The 16,840-nt window shown below is 35.5% G+C and overlaps 3 protein-coding genes across 5 annotated transcripts; 2 read left to right on the top strand and 1 right to left on the bottom strand.

Annotated features, from left to right (window-relative positions):
• The first annotated feature begins 2,164 nt into the window (after window positions 1–2,164).
• Window positions 2,165–4,203, top strand: LOC128185667 (uncharacterized). 3 transcript variants are annotated; one of them, XM_052855288.1, is made up of 2 exons: window positions 2,165–2,218; window positions 2,510–4,203. In XM_052855288.1, the coding sequence occupies exon 2, from the start codon at window positions 2,520–2,522 to the stop codon at window positions 3,999–4,001; it is 1,482 nt and encodes a 493-aa protein (XP_052711248.1). In that variant the 5' UTR covers window positions 2,165–2,218; window positions 2,510–2,519; the 3' UTR covers window positions 4,002–4,203. The 3 variants fall into 3 exon arrangements, with proteins under 3 accessions (XP_052711248.1, XP_052711247.1, XP_052711249.1); XM_052855287.1 differs by having other exon boundaries at window positions 2,168–2,259; XM_052855289.1 differs by having other exon boundaries at window positions 2,170–2,259; window positions 2,513–4,203.
• A 276-nt stretch (window positions 4,204–4,479) lies between these two features.
• On the bottom strand, window positions 4,480–9,566 carry LOC128185668 (vacuolar protein sorting-associated protein VTA1 homolog). Its single transcript, XM_052855290.1, has 7 exons — window positions 9,366–9,566; window positions 9,047–9,141; window positions 7,979–8,106; window positions 7,662–7,737; window positions 6,705–6,819; window positions 6,129–6,392; window positions 4,480–5,492 (listed from the first exon to the last, which is right to left on the bottom strand). The coding sequence occupies exons 1-7, from the start codon at window positions 9,463–9,465 to the stop codon at window positions 5,344–5,346; spliced, it is 927 nt and encodes a 308-aa protein (XP_052711250.1). The 5' UTR covers window positions 9,466–9,566; the 3' UTR covers window positions 4,480–5,343.
• Window positions 9,567–11,448: 1,882 nt separating this feature from the next.
• On the top strand, window positions 11,449–16,802 carry LOC128186016 (allograft inflammatory factor 1-like). The gene is made up of 7 exons (XM_052855746.1): window positions 11,449–11,623; window positions 12,326–12,463; window positions 12,978–13,039; window positions 14,169–14,235; window positions 14,715–14,756; window positions 15,610–15,772; window positions 16,277–16,802. Exons 2-7 carry the CDS (start codon window positions 12,436–12,438, stop codon window positions 16,359–16,361), a joined length of 447 nt encoding a protein of 148 aa, XP_052711706.1. The 5' UTR covers window positions 11,449–11,623; window positions 12,326–12,435; the 3' UTR covers window positions 16,362–16,802.
• The last annotated feature ends 38 nt before the right edge of the window (window positions 16,803–16,840 follow it).

The following is a 16,840-nucleotide window of genomic DNA, read 5'->3' as shown; positions in this document are numbered from 1 at the left end:
TGTAAATATTATCGCACACAAATTGCTCACCTCAACAAAAGTCAACAATATTTGGACAGCTGGTCACGTCGCAGGAACATCATCGGGTAAATCGGAGAACGGAACACAGACGACGGAAGAACGGAAATACATGTTCAAAAAATTACATGTTGGTACAAACTAATGTCTAATGAACGTCAAATGCGGGTATAAATAAACTTGATTTGTCACCTTGTTTTTGATGTACCATTTACTACAGTAATAAGTGATACTTACCTTAGGTAAACCCTATCATTGAAAATCAACTATAGTGTGCATAGCTTCTTTCTAATTCAAAGAAGAAAAAACAAGAAAAAATTCATGAAAAAGCATCAATTTTCGTAGAGACACGAAAATCTGTCAAACTAAGATATCGTGCAACTCCCAAAAACAAAAATTAATTTCAATCTATCTAACCTAACAAAACTTGGTAATATTAATTTAATCAATCAAATGAAATTTTAATTCAATATTTAATTTGATAGAAATTTAGAAATTTTATATCTGTTAAGAGCCGGGACAGCGATTATTGTATCGACAGGAAGCTGACGTCACAAACTGCATCTTTAAAAATGACAGTGTCTAATCCAGTAGTCTATGGTCGATTGACCCCGAGAGAAACTCCCACTCATTGGCCGCTCAGTGGCCGTATGACGACACTGGTGGCTATAACCATCACTAGGGCCAGCAGGTATGCAGAGATATTCTCTACAATTGTTACCTGGTTAGTGATTCTAAAAGCAAGGTGACAATTAGGTACCCTTGTCTTTTGATGTCGCACCCTCACATTTTTTTATCATTTGATAGAGGTGGTCCAGCGATAAAAATAAACAGAGTTCGGCTGCGATGAAAATTTAACGAGAACGTCCGTTCAATGAACAGATACCTATGTCGTGTTGGTAACTTACTTATCCTGTAAGTTAAAGCGTATCGATTGCTGTTTTTGTCACATTCTCGTTTGTGTCCAATGAATTACTACTGCTCATTAATTAACTAATGAGGTACCGGTGACGTTTATCTGAGATGTTCGGTGAGCTGTCCGGAAAGTTACATGTTATTGTTACACTGTCCGGAAAATCACAAGTTATTGTTACAATGTCCGGAAAATTACAAGTTATTGTTACATTTTCCGGAAAGTTACAAGTTATTGTTACACTGTCCGGAAAATTACAAGTTATTGTTACAATGTCCGGAAAATTACAAGTTATTGATACACTGTTTGGAAATTTACAAGTCAATGTTACACTGTCCGAAAAGTTACAAGTTATTGATACACTGTCCGGAAAATTACAAGTTATTGATACACTGTTCGGAAATTTACAAGTCAATGTTACACTGTCCGAAAAGTTACAAGTCATTGATACACTGTCCGAAAAGTTACAAGTTATTGATACACTGTCCGGAAAGTTACAAGTTATTGATACACTGTCCGGAAAGTTACAAGTTATTGATACACTGTCCGGAAAGTTACAAGTTATTGATACACTGTCCGGAAAATTACAAGTTATTGTTACACTGTCCGGAAAATTACAAGTTATTGATACACTGTTCGGAAAGTTACAAGTCAATGTTACACTGTCCGGAAAGTTACAAATTATTGTTACACTGTCCGGAAAGTTACAAGTTATTGTTACACCATCCGGAAAGTTACAAGTTATTGTTACACTATCCGGAAAGTTACAAGTTATTGTTACATTTATAGCCGTCGGGCTTACGCTACATGTTGTAATAAGTTACTAGATGTAGTAATAAGTTTCTACATGTACTAATAAGATGAGTTTAGAAATATTTTCAGTGAAATTCAGTTGTTTCCTAGATTTTTTATTTAAATAAAATAAATATTAAAGTAACATCTTTCTGTTTATTTAAAAGTAACATTTATCTTTCTTGTAAGTAACATTTACCTTTATAGTTAATGAAAAGCTGTCTAGTAATAAAAAAAAGTTGGTAATAATGGCAATATTGCTATCCCAGTTAACTTTAATTGCAGCAATATCTGCAGTAAACTTGCAACAAATATCTGCAGAGGGGCTTTTTCTGGTAAGGAAGCTCGAAAATTGATGAAAGTAAAACAACATACCAGTCTACCTGTCGACAAATTCAAAAAACTTGTACATGTTTTTGTTGACACAATTTGTCCGCCATACTAATTAGTGTTACTTCGCTTGAATACATACAGTTCTGTCTCTTTATAAGCTGGGTAAGGAAGGATAGATTAACAAAATCAGCTAAGTTCTACAGGTTTAACTTTCTTTTTTATATACCTCCGCAATAAATTATGTAAAAATGTGGCGTTTTTACATGTATATTAAACTAGATCCTCATTCAATAGAAAATACAAGATAATAAGAATTTACTACAACGCGTACGTGTGAAAAATGTATAGGATTCAAGAACTAACAGAACACCTTAATGAAGAAACAACCCATTTTGCTCTTTAACAAAACTGGTTAGCCCCGGAGTAAGATGTCATTAAATTTTCATTTATCAGCAGATACCAAATGTCTTCGTTGGATCGGTTGGTACGACGGATACATGATGAATACTGTTGTTTTCGTTTGCCTGATGAAAAAGTCAAAGACATTGAAGACATGGTGGTAAGCCTGGTCAAATATAAACTTCCGGTTCTGTTGCAGCATCATTCCAGATATCGATACTCAATAGCGGAAGTAGTCGACGCCGGAAGCTATTTTGAGCAGACAAAAATAGAACTGCCTAATGAATTTGATTTCATGCTAGTTGTGGAGCAATTGTCTCGAGAAAATTCTATTTTTATTTCACAAGGATGCAAACCAGGACACGCGCATGTGGCGGTGCAGGAACCGGAACTTTGGGATACAGCAAGATCTGGAGACAGTCCGGAACATCAATTTGAAATAGCTCTACTGCAGTTCAACATGCACGTTAGGGAGACACTGAAACTGCTTCTATCGGAACCCCTGAAAGGAAGATTCGGACAGCTTCAGATGAAAGGAGTAACCGTGCGGGGAAAACCTTTCAAAGCCTTCTCACATGTACAGACATTAACATTAAAATGGACTGAAATAACCGTCAGACAACCCAATACAACAGTCTTGTATAAACGCAGGCCTTCTCGGCAAGAGGAGATAGAAGTGTGTGTGGACTTAATGGCTTGTTGCCATCTTCCATTGCCCGCGTTTATTGACATACTACCAGACAAGTGTCTCCAAAATGAAGGTTTAATTAAAAATGGATGTCACATAGTTCTGAAGTCTTGCGAGTCATTCTCTTGCATGGATAGTCAGAGAAAATGCCGGCTGATTTCTTACACGAAGACTGAACAGGAGTGTATGAAGAGGTTGCACGTGACTTGGAAGGTGGCATACCGGACGCTGAAGTGGCTCTTCCGGTACACGGAAGTTCTAGAAGTCGACACGTACAAAATTAAGACAGCGGTGCTTTATTGTAGCTCTAAGCAGCGCGGTTCCGGACATTTGGCTGTAGGGGAAGCACTGATTCAGATCCTACAGGTCCTTAAAGACAGCGCGCATAGCAACCAACAACCCGGATATTTCAACGAGTCGCTAAACGTTTGGACCGTCAGCCCAAGTTATCAATACTTAGTCAAGTACGAAATGATCTTTCTGTTAAAACTCTTTAAAAACATCCGTAGAGATCCAAATGGACAATGTGCAAACGTTTCACGGAATTTAGAAGTCGTCCATTTGTGGATTCACTCTTTCTGTTCGCACGCGGCGGAAATCTCGCGTATGAACGATGCTAGACTAAGTCCCCTGGAGAGGTTCAACGGCCAAGGTAATAAGTTCCTGGACGTCATGAGAGACATGGAACCTACGCTAAAGACCCACAAGGCGCTGGCCTGGATTCCGTTTCAAATGAAATGCTGCGTTTTGTTTGATGTTTTTAAAGTTTTATTTCCATTATTTGTCCAGAAAACGCTGCCTTTTTTCTGCCTTGGTTCTGCAATCTTTATGACTTGTTATATATTCCCATTTTGGTAAAGAACATAAAGGAATAAGATGTTAGATCATGACACATACCTATTGACAGCCGGTCGGTTTGGTCGTAAAAATTCAATTTCATGCAGATTTATAATGCTGTAAAATAAGAGTTTTTTAACAAAATGAAAACATGCAAAATCGAGATTTCGTACGAATATACTTCACAGAATTACTTTAAGAAAGAAAAACAGTACAGTGATTTAACCGATTCGAACCAATTTTCAACATTTTTCTCTAAATTCGTATCAATGTGTTCTTACGACCAATTTCTAAATTGTTGAATATTGGCCTATCTAACCATTCCTTTTTGATGAGTATGTGGTGACAGGATATTCATTCCATTCAAAGCCTCTCTGAACCAATGAAGGTTGGAGTGAGGCGTATTTAATCATGATAACTCAGGAAGAATATAAACTGACATGTATATACATGCAGCAAATAAACGAAATATTTCTCAGTTATCAAAACAATGATGCAATCCATCTCGGAAGTTTATTTCATATATTAAAAATGGAAACAACATTGTCCATACATGCAGCACTGAAAAATCAATCTTTTTATTTTGCAAATTGTTTCACGAAAAACATCTAAATGTATCTGGTCCAGAGTTCTAAGTATGTACACACTTTGCTATGGATATGAGGGCAGTTAATAGACAGCTATCATGTTTACATAAAAAGTTGCAACTCGCAAGGGAAACAATGGCAATGGGAAACCACTATATGCACTGTATACCTGGTATCATTTTATGCAGTTTGCACCATCCATATTTTAAAACCTTTTAATTAATTTCAACTCACTAAAACATGTAACAAATCAACTGATACATATTTCTAACAAGAAAAGTCTGAAATAAGTTATCTAGATTAACATTATGCTACACAATAAAGGTTAATAAAAACTCAGAATTTTTTTTTTTATAAATTATGAATACATCCGTACTTTAAAAATGACATTATCTTATTAAAAGAAAAATACATTTGCACTATAATGTATATGGTACACAATACAGGTATATTCTAATGAATAATAAATGAGATTAAGAAATATATATGCTTGTTTTAAATTTTTTGTGCATTCATTGATGCAGGAAATCACAAAATTATACAAGTGAACAAGAAATCAGTTCATGAATTGATTATACCTTTACAGGTACATGCGTGCTGTGTATTCACACACATATAGTAGTACTACACCTGGCATCGAGTCCACCCCTCTATAAGTGACTTTTCACTTTCATCCTTCCAATACTAATAAATTCTTATAAAATGTTGACAGTTTACAGTACAGATTCACTCCTGCAGTGTGTTCATTCATTCAGTCAATTGTCTACCGCCCTCGATTAGCTCGGTTTGCCCGTGGTCAGGAGTTTGAGAGCTTTCGTTAGATTGTCTATAGCCGTACTGGAGTCCTCATACTGTAGAGCACTGCTGGCGTATTTACAGAACTTCATGGCTTTCTGGTAGTCCTCCGTCTTTAATGCTATACCACCTGTAACATAAGTCAAAAGATTTACCTCCCCTTTATTCAATATTAGTGTCCTTATGGTGTTTCACCCAGATTCCATGTGTCAGGTAGCAAAATACGCCTAGTACCTATTAAATGATCTTGCATGTAAAAAGAAACCACATAAAAAATGAAAATCTATAACAAGAAACCACATGTTATTGGACACCAGTAGGTAAATTTATATCTCTCTCAAAGTTCACATGTCAACATACGTGGGCAGCCAGTTATATTACATGTGTACAGAAAGAGGTCACCCATTGTAATATAAATACTAAAAGCAGAACCGCCCACATATAGCTAAAATAACCCTACCATTGTACACAGGGAATGCCAGGATTAAACTTTCATACCAGAACTATGAAATCATTTCATTTTTCATTTCTTTGGAAGGAGCCATCAAAAGGAGTATTAGATATTAGAAAACTTTTATCATTAACAAAGTTCACGCTTTGGTGCAGGTTACAATTTCTTATTTGAAGATTCAATGCATCTTACAAGTACTGGTATTTGTTTCTTAAATAAATCACCATTTATGTACCTTCTTCACCAAAAAAAGTATTTTTATCTGCAACTATGATGTCACAATGCTCTGTGACATCACAGTCATGATTGACTTACTTGGGTTGGAGGGAGGCTGCCAGGTGTCCTGGGGTACAGACGCGGCCTGCGGGGGCTGTGGGGGTGGCTGATGGGCCGCCTGTGGGGGTGTTTGGGGCCAGCTCTGGGCACCTCCTTGTGGGTACTGGTTGCCTGGTGGGGCATAACTCCCCGCTCCTGGTGGGTAGCCTCCACCGCTGGGGGGAGAGGGATGACTGGGAGGGGGAGCATTGTATGGTGAGGGTCCAGCTGTTGCACCACCTGAGGTGGAAGGCTGTGGTATGTCTGTGCCATAAAAAAGTCACCAATGTAATCAGGGATTTACACATTATAAAATAATCTATCTTGTTGAAAAAGAAATTTTACTAGTCAATATATAAAAGTAAAGCAGGTCTTTTTAACATGTAAGACTTATTCATATTTTATCGGTCTATCTACAACTGTATAGATATAGAATAATTTCACGATTATGATGCACTATCAGGTGCATTCATTCATCTCATAAATCTAATTTTGGAATCTCACAGATGCATTATAGAAATAGATGAATAACACACAACTTTATCATATAAAAGGACCTATAGGACCTTCACCTACCATCACCTTCTTCGTCTCCCTCTGGAAGAGGTCCCGCAATAGGAGTCTCTCCATTTCTCAGACATTTGTGGATGTAGGCCGCCTTCCATTTGGCGTACTTCTTGTTCTTCTCTATCTATAGTTTATTAATGTAGTTCAATATTATACAATTATTGTTGTTTTTGAGGTCAATATGATGATTTAGCTACCTGAGAAGTACAATATCATCATATTAATTGAAAAAAAACAGCAATTATAATTATTCTATTTTATTATACTTTCATGTTAAATACTGAAATCTGATTGGTTTGGACCCAGTTGACAATCTGTTCTATTACCCTCAGCGTTATCAACACACTTGGCAACAGGTAACACAACAAATTGTTACAAGCATGTAAATTATGTGCATCGCCATAGAATTCATGTCATTTTGATATAAAAGCAGTAAAATTTTCTCTAAAATTAAGAAATTCAGTAAAATAAATAGTGCTTGTTTGGGAGGGTAACAGTTAAAATTGACACCCCTCGAAAACCATTGTCAACCTCCGCTTCGCGTCAGTTGACAATGGTTTTCTTGGGTTGTTAATTTCAACTGTTACCCTCCCAAACAGGAACTATTTATGTAATACAATCGATGATGAATCGATACAGACATATCAAATTGAGTGTTATCAACAGGATCAATCAAGCAAAGATTTTAGTTTAAAGCTATAGCCGAAAAAATTGAGACACATGATATTTCATTGGACAATCTATTTTTAGTCCAATGTAGAGAAAATCAAATGTTATACATGTATTGACCTCCTAGGTTACGTGCAGGTGAATATAACATTCTGGATTTTTTCAAGATAGTTGGATATGAGCCAATCAGTGAGCTAGGAATTTATCAATCATATAATGAAGTTGACTTACTTGACTATCATATCAAACAATATAAAGATAAGCAGAAGGCCAGGAGAACCAGTAAAATCTACTCACATCTTCACTGACTTCATCAAACACAGACAGAACATCAAACAACATTCCCGCTGTGTAAAATGACTTCACTACGTTCCTGTAACAAACAAAAATAGTGTCTACATCAGGTTCATTGCCCAAAGAAATCAACCAGCAATAATGTAACAATTCAACATTTCAGTATTAATATTCATTTTCTAAAAAATTCTTATGTATTATTAGCTGTCAACAAATCAGTGTAAAAACCAATTGATACAATAATTTGTTAATTAGAAAGCACCTGTCACTTAATTAATCCCTTAACCCTTTAGAGAAACAAAACCTGGAACATGTTTTACTTGTTGAATCGGCCTGCTCTGTCTTCATTGTCGGCATACAGGAACACTTTCAGGGCATAGTTCTCCACATGTGCTTGACCTATGACCTCATTTTTAATTGGTGAGTCTGCCTCAGCTGCCTGCTTTTGCTGAAATAGACATACCAGTATTCAATTTGAAAAAACAAGTTAGAGAAATGTTACCATTCTTTATAATTTTACATGTAAGTTTTTTTTATTAAATCCTTCAGAAACACTTGTTTGAGGGTCATCCGCAACTTTGGAAAAAGTTCTGCCCAAACTTCTAATTACTTAAAGTTATGGATTTCTAGCATGTGTTTGTCTTGAAAATAAAGAAAATATTAATTTTCGGGAAAAAATCAACTTTAAAAATGTTACTGCTATTCAAGAAAACAAAAGTCCCTGCAGTATTTGAACTCATGATCTGCAATCAGTAGATTGAAGCTAAACCCATTGCACTAGAGATACACAGCATATTTTGGCAATATAAGCTATTTTATAATGGGTTAAAATCATCATGTTTGATGTATTGTTTGAGAAGTAAAGGTCCTGAGGTTTCGAGGATCCTTAAATTTGACTGTACACATATAATAATATCTTCACTAAACAAGAGGTCCGATTTGTTCATTTTCATGATGAGGATAGCTAGGGCCTGAACCAGAAGCTTGACGTTTGAGGTGTAAACTAAAGTTACAGGTCTATGGCATGTGTTGTTAAAACCAAGGCACAGTGTCCCAACAGGTGAGTGTTAAAGAACATTTGATCAATGATAAGAGGCCGGTCAGCATCTGGCCAAGGAAATACACAATTTGGATGAACTAACTTTTAATCTCAGTCTCACTTGTTTATAGTCTAAACTGTATATTCTTTTTGTAAAAAGACAAGACTTCGATAAAATTTGGCTTGCTAATCTTTATGCCATATGGTCTAATATAATATCTTGTTCATGCTGGAAATATTTTTTACCAAAACCCTGTCCCTAAAAAGCTATGCCATGTTAATTCTGGACTTAAATATTTCAGGTAGTCAATGTTAACATCTCTTATCAAGCTACACAGCAATATTTTACCTTCTCGAGGAAGTCCATCAGTCCTAGCAAGTATTTTTTACATTCTGGTGATGAGCTATCAATTTCTATTCCCTTCTTTACAGCATAAAACCTGCCTGTAATACACATTAACAAATTAAGATTTTCTAATTTACAGATGACAAAACTCAAACAACTTCAAATTACCAACGACTTTTATGTACAGTAACATTATTGTTTAAACAAACTGAGGTTTATTATAGAGACATATATAACTGTTTTCAAGATTATTCTATAATCAAGAATGAAGTACGTGATCATGACATCATCCTGCTGACACCAAGACACCAGTTTTACGTACAGTAATAGGCCACCACTGGGTCTCGCTTATCATGCTCTGCCGCCGTTTTTATGTAATGTCCGATGGGTTTTAACTTCGCAGGCAGGTCATCTAGCGACATTTTGACAAGACAATGTACACTCCCTCAGTCAAATAGTCTTGGTAGGCTGGTGGTATGTCACTTTCGAAATATAAACAACTCTTTTTGTATCTCCTGAATGTAAAGAGCTTTAATGAACGGGAGGCAACTCTGAAGCTCTACCCCGGCACTTTACACCTTTTCATCTTTTTATAGATCTAAGAGAAGGAATATATATATATATATATATATATATATATATATATATATATATGAGAAAAAAAAACGAACATTGAATGACCCGTATTATACACAATTGTATAGACATTAATGATAATAAAAACAATCGTTTGATAATCCGATAATTTTTTTTACAACTTATAAATAAACCTTTTTTAATATTGAAATTCAGGCTATCTTAGAACCATTTTCACAAGACCTTGGACTTTGGGCAGTTGTGTCAAACAGCAATGTGACGTAGGCCGGTCTATTTTGACAAGATTTGTCTGACTTTTGAGCTAAAACTACGCAATCAGTGCATGTTTCACTTGATACCGCGTCATTTTTAACTTGTTTGGACGAAAGAAATAGATAGCTACGTCCAACCGAAAGTCCAAGGTCTTGTTGAAATGGTTCTAATTCCTATACATCAAAACAGTTTAAACTTCTGCACTTAAAAAAAGAATACGCATTTAGTAATTATGAATGTGTTTGTCTTGGTTTTTATATAGGCTAATTGAAAAAGACATAATTCCTGCTGTCGAATTCTTTATTCAACTGGCCGCCGTAACATTTTCATTTATCAATTTATAAAGCTTAGGTTACTCTAGTATATTTATATGTGGATATCAATTGTCTTGTTTATGCATATAAGCTGTAAAGCTGTTCACCAATGAACAATACAATACACTACAATAGTAAATCTATGATTAACAGAGTACGTATTTTCTTTCTTATCTGGTCATTTTAAAATTTTAGATATTAAAATGAGCAGAACAAAAGACACATGAATTGACAAGAAATCATTTTACATGCAATAGCTATTTTCTTGATTTTCTTGGGGTTTTTTTTCTTGTTTGTTTGTTTGTTTGCTTGTTTGTTTAATTTGTTTGTTTGTTGTTCTTTTTTGATTTTGATTTGATTTTCTTGGGGTTTTTTTTCTTGTTTGTTTGTTTGTTTAATTTGTTTGTTTGTTTGTTTAATTTGTTTGTTTGTTTGTTGTTGTTTTTTTGGGGGGTGGGGGGTGGGGAGGGGGTTTGTGTGTGTTTTTCATTAACAAAATCGCCATTTTTATCTGACAAAAAATCAAACAATTCACCAATTTACATGTAATAGTTGCAATTTTAAATTTGTTATTGTAAAATTGTGTTAACTTCGTTTTTCAATGTCAGAAAAATATGATTACATTAAATTCTGTTATTCTTATCAAAGAAAAATTACATCGATGTCATTCTTTACAAAATATAACTCGGTTAATTGGCCCACGAGCTGTATAGCGATAATTATCCCTATACATGACAGACCAGTGATATGTGTATAATCTCTCCTCATGGAAGAGTTTTATGACAACAGGCGCATCGTTTTTGAAAGAAAGTTGGGGGGGGGGGGGTGAGGGGGCAATCTCATCCAAAATATTTTGACAAGCAAAAAAAAGGTAAATTCCCCAAATCATGAAAATCCTCATCCTTGGGGGGGGGGGGGGGGTTAGCGTAGAACACCTATAACTTCAATTTCATCTTCTTATTTTTTTCTTTTCGATCGATTTTTCACTTGGTCTCATAAAGTGGGGGGCCAACACCTTGATAATTTACTTTTTTAAATGTAAATTTCGGAAAAATCTTTGCTGCGACAAAAAGTGTGCGACCACCCCCCCCCCCCCCCCCCCGAAATATTTTTAACGTCGGGCGACTGTGCCGTGATCAGTATATCATGGCTGGCCAATTACATAACATCGTTAGACTATATAGCTTCTAACGTCTTAATTTCACATCTAACTTGAGCAGTTTTATGTACGTGAGAACCCCCTCCGAGCAAACGAAGTTATACTGCACACACGTGCATGTGGTGAAATTTGTACAACCCAGTTGCGTTTTAATGTACGTGTCTGCTTTGATTCGGTGCATGTGTCGATTCTCTTTATATAACTATTTGTCAACCTCTGTATCTATAGAAAGACGGGAAGCGGCTGGATAGTTCCAAGGTATGACTTTAATTTTATTTCATAAAACTGAAGTAAGGTATGACAATACGGTTATACCTTGCTTCAGTTTTATTCATCAAATTTTAATTTCATTGCATGCGCTAAAGCGCACTTATAAAAGTTTTAATTAATTGTCGAACCTCCACATGACATGTTGTTAAATGTGCTAAAGAACTTCATCATCTTTCTCCTTAACACAAATGTTTGTTCAAGTCAAGTCACTGAAAAAAATGTGCAAACTAGTATTTATTTGTCAATATAAATATCAAAACCTCAAGTATATACATCAGTATATGTAATTCAACTTTCCCTGAAACACGGAAGAAACAAATAAAGTGGTCGCCATGCAACTATATATATATCAGCACTCTCGCCGAATTTATTTTGAAATAATTCACAAGGAAATGATGAGATATCAACAATTCTCTCTCTCTCTCTCTCTCTCTCTCTCTCTCTCTCTCTCTCTCTCTCTCTCTCTCTCTCTCTCTCGTATTTTTAGCCCTTTCGTATTCACGCTGAAATAGATCGGTCCAAAGGGCTGCATTTTTTTGTTCCAGCAATGGAGTAGTTTTATGTAGTTTTTTGCCACTTGAGTTCGATTTCCTTCTCTCCTCCATCTAAAGTGAGCAAATTTGCCGTACTGATGAAACAATATCTAATTCGAGTACATGTATTTAATATTTTACTGCCTGGGACTTCCAGGGCGGAAACGAATAGGGAAGTTCGAGATAGAGAGAGAGAAAACAGCAAGAGAGAGAGCTGGTCAGCCTCGTATGAATTCAGGGACTTAGACAGACAGCCATACGGACAGGATGGCCACTCCAAAGCCGGATTATCAGGGCAAGTAATCCAAATCAAAAGTTCTAAGGACGCATGTATGTCTTTTACATATTTTTTTAAATTTAAATCCTGTGACTTTTCCTCGTAGAGAGGTTGCTGTTCCTTCCCGTCGGATATACCACAACGTAGGCATTGTCCGGGTATACATTGTATACATGTGTATCTTAAAGACATGTATCTACATCTGTATATATGTAAAACACGTCTCAGCAAAATTGTGTCCAAATGACAAATCTTGATTAAAAAATGAGCGATTTTGATCGTGAAGTCGATATTATGTTCTAAAACTTTGTTCCCTCCATTTGTTCATTTTTATAGAGAAGGACCTATATAAATGTTGACTTAAGTTATATTTGGTCTGAAAAATATTCACTGGTTGAATTTTAATCTATTCTTGGTAAATTTTAAATGCAATTAACCTCCTCTTAGTTGTGAACCAAATAAATTTGATATAAGACAAACTTCTATATTGTTGTTTAATTATTCATAAGTGTTTCTTTTAACATGTATTTAGGTGGTAAAGCTTACGGTGAACGTTTGGAAATGTTAGGAAAGAAGCTGTCCAGTATTAACGAGGTATGGAAGGCTATTCTGTGTAGAGAAGGCTGTAAGCTTAAGGCTATCAAGTGCTGTACATATGTTGAGAATTAATATTTAAGTTTTATGCTTGCAAAAACTGGAGGGAATTTGTGGAAAAATGAAATGTCGTTTTATTGATACAGTGATCGAGGCGATAAAAAGCCAAAAACAACAAACACACGTTCTTAAAAAAAATATTTACATTTTATAAGTTCATTTAACAATATAGCTCTAGTTGATGCAGTTGTCCGTGTTTTAAGGATCAAACTGTATGACGTATGGAATCATCAACCAATTGTTCTCCGTAAATCTATAATGACATAGGTCATATTGCTCTCTTCAAACCTGTCTAAATCTCCGTAAATCTATAACGACATAGGTCATATTGCTCTCTTCAAACCTGTCCAAATCTCCGTAAATCTAAAACGACAAAGGTCATTTTGCCCTCTTCCGACCTGTCCAAATCTCCCAAATATACCTCCATAAAACCATAGCTCCTCCGTCTCTTCCTTACACTAAAGCTGCGAAGTCCGTTTGTCAAATCTAAAAGGTGAAATATTGTCTTTTAATTGTTCTAACCCCAGAGGCACATGTATGTACACATAACGTCAGATGTTTTCTGTAAACTGTAAATTCGTTTTGTTGGAACTTAGTGTTAGAAAAAACTACGCATTAGAAAAAATGATTAGTGGATAATCAACCGCTTAAAGACGTCATTGGTCTCATTTTTACAAATCTCCAAAAGACATCTTGTTTTTAGTTTGCCTAATTTTCTATCATCAATTTCTCACTAAGACCCATGCACCAGTAGTCTAAAAATGACCACAGTCACTCAGCTCTATTGATCTGAATAAAAAATTCTCTAAAATGGGTGGTTCTCTTCTTATTGTAATATGTAAACCTCTCGTAAACTTCTGCAGTCTCACACATAGCATCATCGTCGGATACCCACGGGTGATCGCCTTTTACTTATCACTGCACAAACTATTTTCAAATCTTAAAGGGTCAATGGGTCAAAGTATCTCAGAATATGTGGAGGAGGTTAGAGTTGTAATAACTGTAGCTGTTAGAAATGAAGTGTTCCGTCACGTACCAGTATTTGCTTTTATTTTTTGATTGATTTTAGGAATTTCTAAATGACACTGGATACTCGGAAGTAGAAGACTTAGAGGCAAACCTGGAACAGTACAAAGGTACTATCTCTCTTGTGGTGACTTTGATGGTTTCTAAAGGAATAATCACTCTTGTGGTGGCTTTAATGGTTTCTAAAGGAAAAACCACTCCTCTGGTAACTTTGATGGTTTCTAAAGGAATAATCACTCTTGTGGTGACTTTAATTGTTTCTAAAGGAATAATCACTCCTGTGGTGACTTTAATGGTTTCTAAAGGAATAATCACTCCTGTGGTGACTTTAATGGTTTCTAAAGGAATAATCACTCCTGTGGTGACTTTAATGGTTTCTAAAGGAAAAATCACTCTTGTGGTGACTTTGATGGTTTCTAAAGGAAAAATCACTCTTGTGGTGACTTTGATGGTTTCTAAAGGAATAATCACTCTTGTGGCGACTTTAATGGTTCATAAAGGAATAATCACTCTTGTGGTGACTTTAATGGTTTATAACTATTTTATACCGTACTCTCTGATATCTGAATCGTCATATGTTTACTTTCAGAGAAGTTCATGGAGTTTGATTTGGACCAGAATTTGGAAATTGGTAAATATTGTCATTATCATGTGAAATAGAAGTCATCAAGACGTTTGTATGAGGAATTTCTTTTTTCTTTTTTTCTTTTTTTTTGGGGGGGGGGGTGGGGGGGGTAGGGGTGGGTGGGGGGGGGGCACTGTCAATGATATCAAAATAGAACAGAATTCCTCATTGGATTGTCTGTTCCGCGTACGTTCTCCAAAGTCATAACGGGCCTTTATAAAGAAAATTCTAAATGTGTATATCCTATTTCAAAAGATTTATACAGACACAGTGACTGAAACACAAATGTAGTTTGTTGAAGAAATGGTTTGATCGTTTTATTGTGACATATCTTAAGAAAACCGTGCTATTTTGGACAGTTAAACAAACTGACAACAGAACAAAAAACCCACAGACAAGACAGACAGACAAACCGATAAAAAACAAGACATGGATAAAATAGACAGACGGACAGACACTCAACAAGCAAGCGGGGGGAAAGATAGATGGATAGACAATGGTGATACTAGATGCATAAACAACCATACTAGTCTAAAAGATGATATTTCCTAATACTTACATACATCATATCAAATATTTAAAACACTTTGCAACATACAGACACAGTGAAAGAAATATCAAGGTGAATTCTTCAGAAATGGTTGATTCTTAAGAGTTTTGACATATCCTCAGACACCCTTATTATTTTGGTGGGAAAATAACAGACAGACTAATGTCTGAATGGAAAAATAGTCAAACCAACGTATGGACGGATGACAAAACAGACAAATAAACAGAGAGACTAACGGACAAGAAATTAAAAAAAATAGAGGACGAGGAAATCTTTTAATGCTTCAATAAGCTTTAATTGTTCATGCAGATATCATGTCAATGAAGCGGATGATGGAGAAGTTGGGGAAGACCAAGACCCACCTGGAGATCCAGAAGATGATTAAGGAGGTGGACACCACGGGGTCAGGGACCATCAACTACCGGGAGTTCGTGCTGATGATGCTGGGCGGGAAAAGTACCATCCTAAAACTGTAAGTACTCAGATATACATGTACTAAACCCTAAATCTTAAAGCTGCAAGTACCTAGAGATCTAAAACTGTAAGTACCCAGAAATTCTAAAACTGAAATCTTAAAACTGCAAGTGCCACGGAATCTTAAAACTGTAAGTACCTAGAAATCCTAAACCAAAGAATCCTAATATTGTTAAGTACCATTGAATCTTAGAATTATAAGTACCAAGAAATTTTAAAACCGAAACTACCACGGAATTTTAAAATTGTAAGTACCACAGAATCTGACACTGAAAGTAGTATACTTAAAATTTAAGTTCCAAGGAACTCTGAAAATGTTTGCAAACAAGGAATACCCTCATCATATCGATGAAATTTACCACACAAATTATTTCATTTTACCAACTTCCTTGCTTATTGTACATGTATTCTACGTAAATTTCACGTGTTTAATTAGTTTTACAAATCCATCAACACACTTATAACGTTATTTGTTTCAATTAGCTTTTTTCCTTTATAACAGGATTTTGTTTTTTGAAAATCTTGGACATACGCCCGAAGCGAAGACAGGAATTCCTCCCAAGAGAGCATTGGATAGTCTTCCTTAATTCGGACGAGTATACACGTGTATAGGATAATTTCTCATTCCAATGACAATACACATCGAAAGTGATCTAGTGGGGATGCGAATTCCCGTTTCCTCACACATTTTACACGTTTCCTTGATATGGATTTGTACGTGTATAATGCCACACGTATATAGTATGTCGATTTTATCTGTAATGAAACAACAAAATCCATTTGATTAGGTAATGAAAAAAATATTAGTATTTATCAGTATAGTATATGGGCCAAAACTATTTTAACTTTTTTAACAACTCTCATCTTTAAATCTATATATTACGCATAAAGCACTTCAATTGTAAAAAATGTGGAATTATCTAACTGCAGTTTGGTTATAGTGCGAATATTGAACGATATTCTGTTATTATGGATATATATGTGTTGCATGGATGGATCAGCATATGAAATTAAATTTGATTTTTTGTTTTGCTTTTTACTTGTCTTGTGCCTTCTTTTGAACGAC

The sequence above is a fragment of the Crassostrea angulata genome, chromosome 5 (assembly GCF_025612915.1).
Source record: "Crassostrea angulata isolate pt1a10 chromosome 5, ASM2561291v2, whole genome shotgun sequence".
Classification (NCBI taxonomy): domain Eukaryota; kingdom Metazoa; phylum Mollusca; class Bivalvia; order Ostreida; family Ostreidae; genus Magallana; species Magallana angulata.
This window is presented reverse-complemented; position numbering and strand designations above follow the sequence as displayed.

What these genes read in the sequence shown, in the direction of transcription:
- LOC128186016 (XM_052855746.1), top strand. Translation starts at nt 12,436, where the DNA reads ATGGCCACTCCAAAGCCGGATTATCAGG. An exon ending in AAACCTGGAACAGTACAAAG is followed by an intron (nt 14,236 to 14,714) that starts GTACTATCTCTC and finishes GTTTACTTTCAG; the next exon opens with AGAAGTTCATGGAGTTTGAT. An exon ending in GGACCAGAATTTGGAAATTG is followed by an intron (nt 14,757 to 15,609) that starts GTAAATATTGTC and finishes TTGTTCATGCAG; the next exon opens with ATATCATGTCAATGAAGCGG.
- LOC128185667 (XM_052855288.1), top strand. Translation starts at nt 2,520, where the DNA reads ATGTCTTCGTTGGATCGGTTGGTACGACGGATACATGATGAATACTGT.
- LOC128185668 (XM_052855290.1), bottom strand. Translation starts at nt 9,465, where the DNA reads ATGTCGCTAGATGACCTGCCTGCGAAGTTAAAACCCATCGGACATTAC. An exon ending in TTGATGAAGTCAGTGAAGAT is followed by an intron (nt 6,820 to 7,661) that starts GTGAGTAGATTT and finishes AATAAACTATAG; the next exon opens with ATAGAGAAGAACAAGAAGTA. An exon ending in GCAGCCTCCCTCCAACCCAA is followed by an intron (nt 5,493 to 6,128) that starts GTAAGTCAATCA and finishes CTTATGTTACAG; the next exon opens with GTGGTATAGCATTAAAGACG.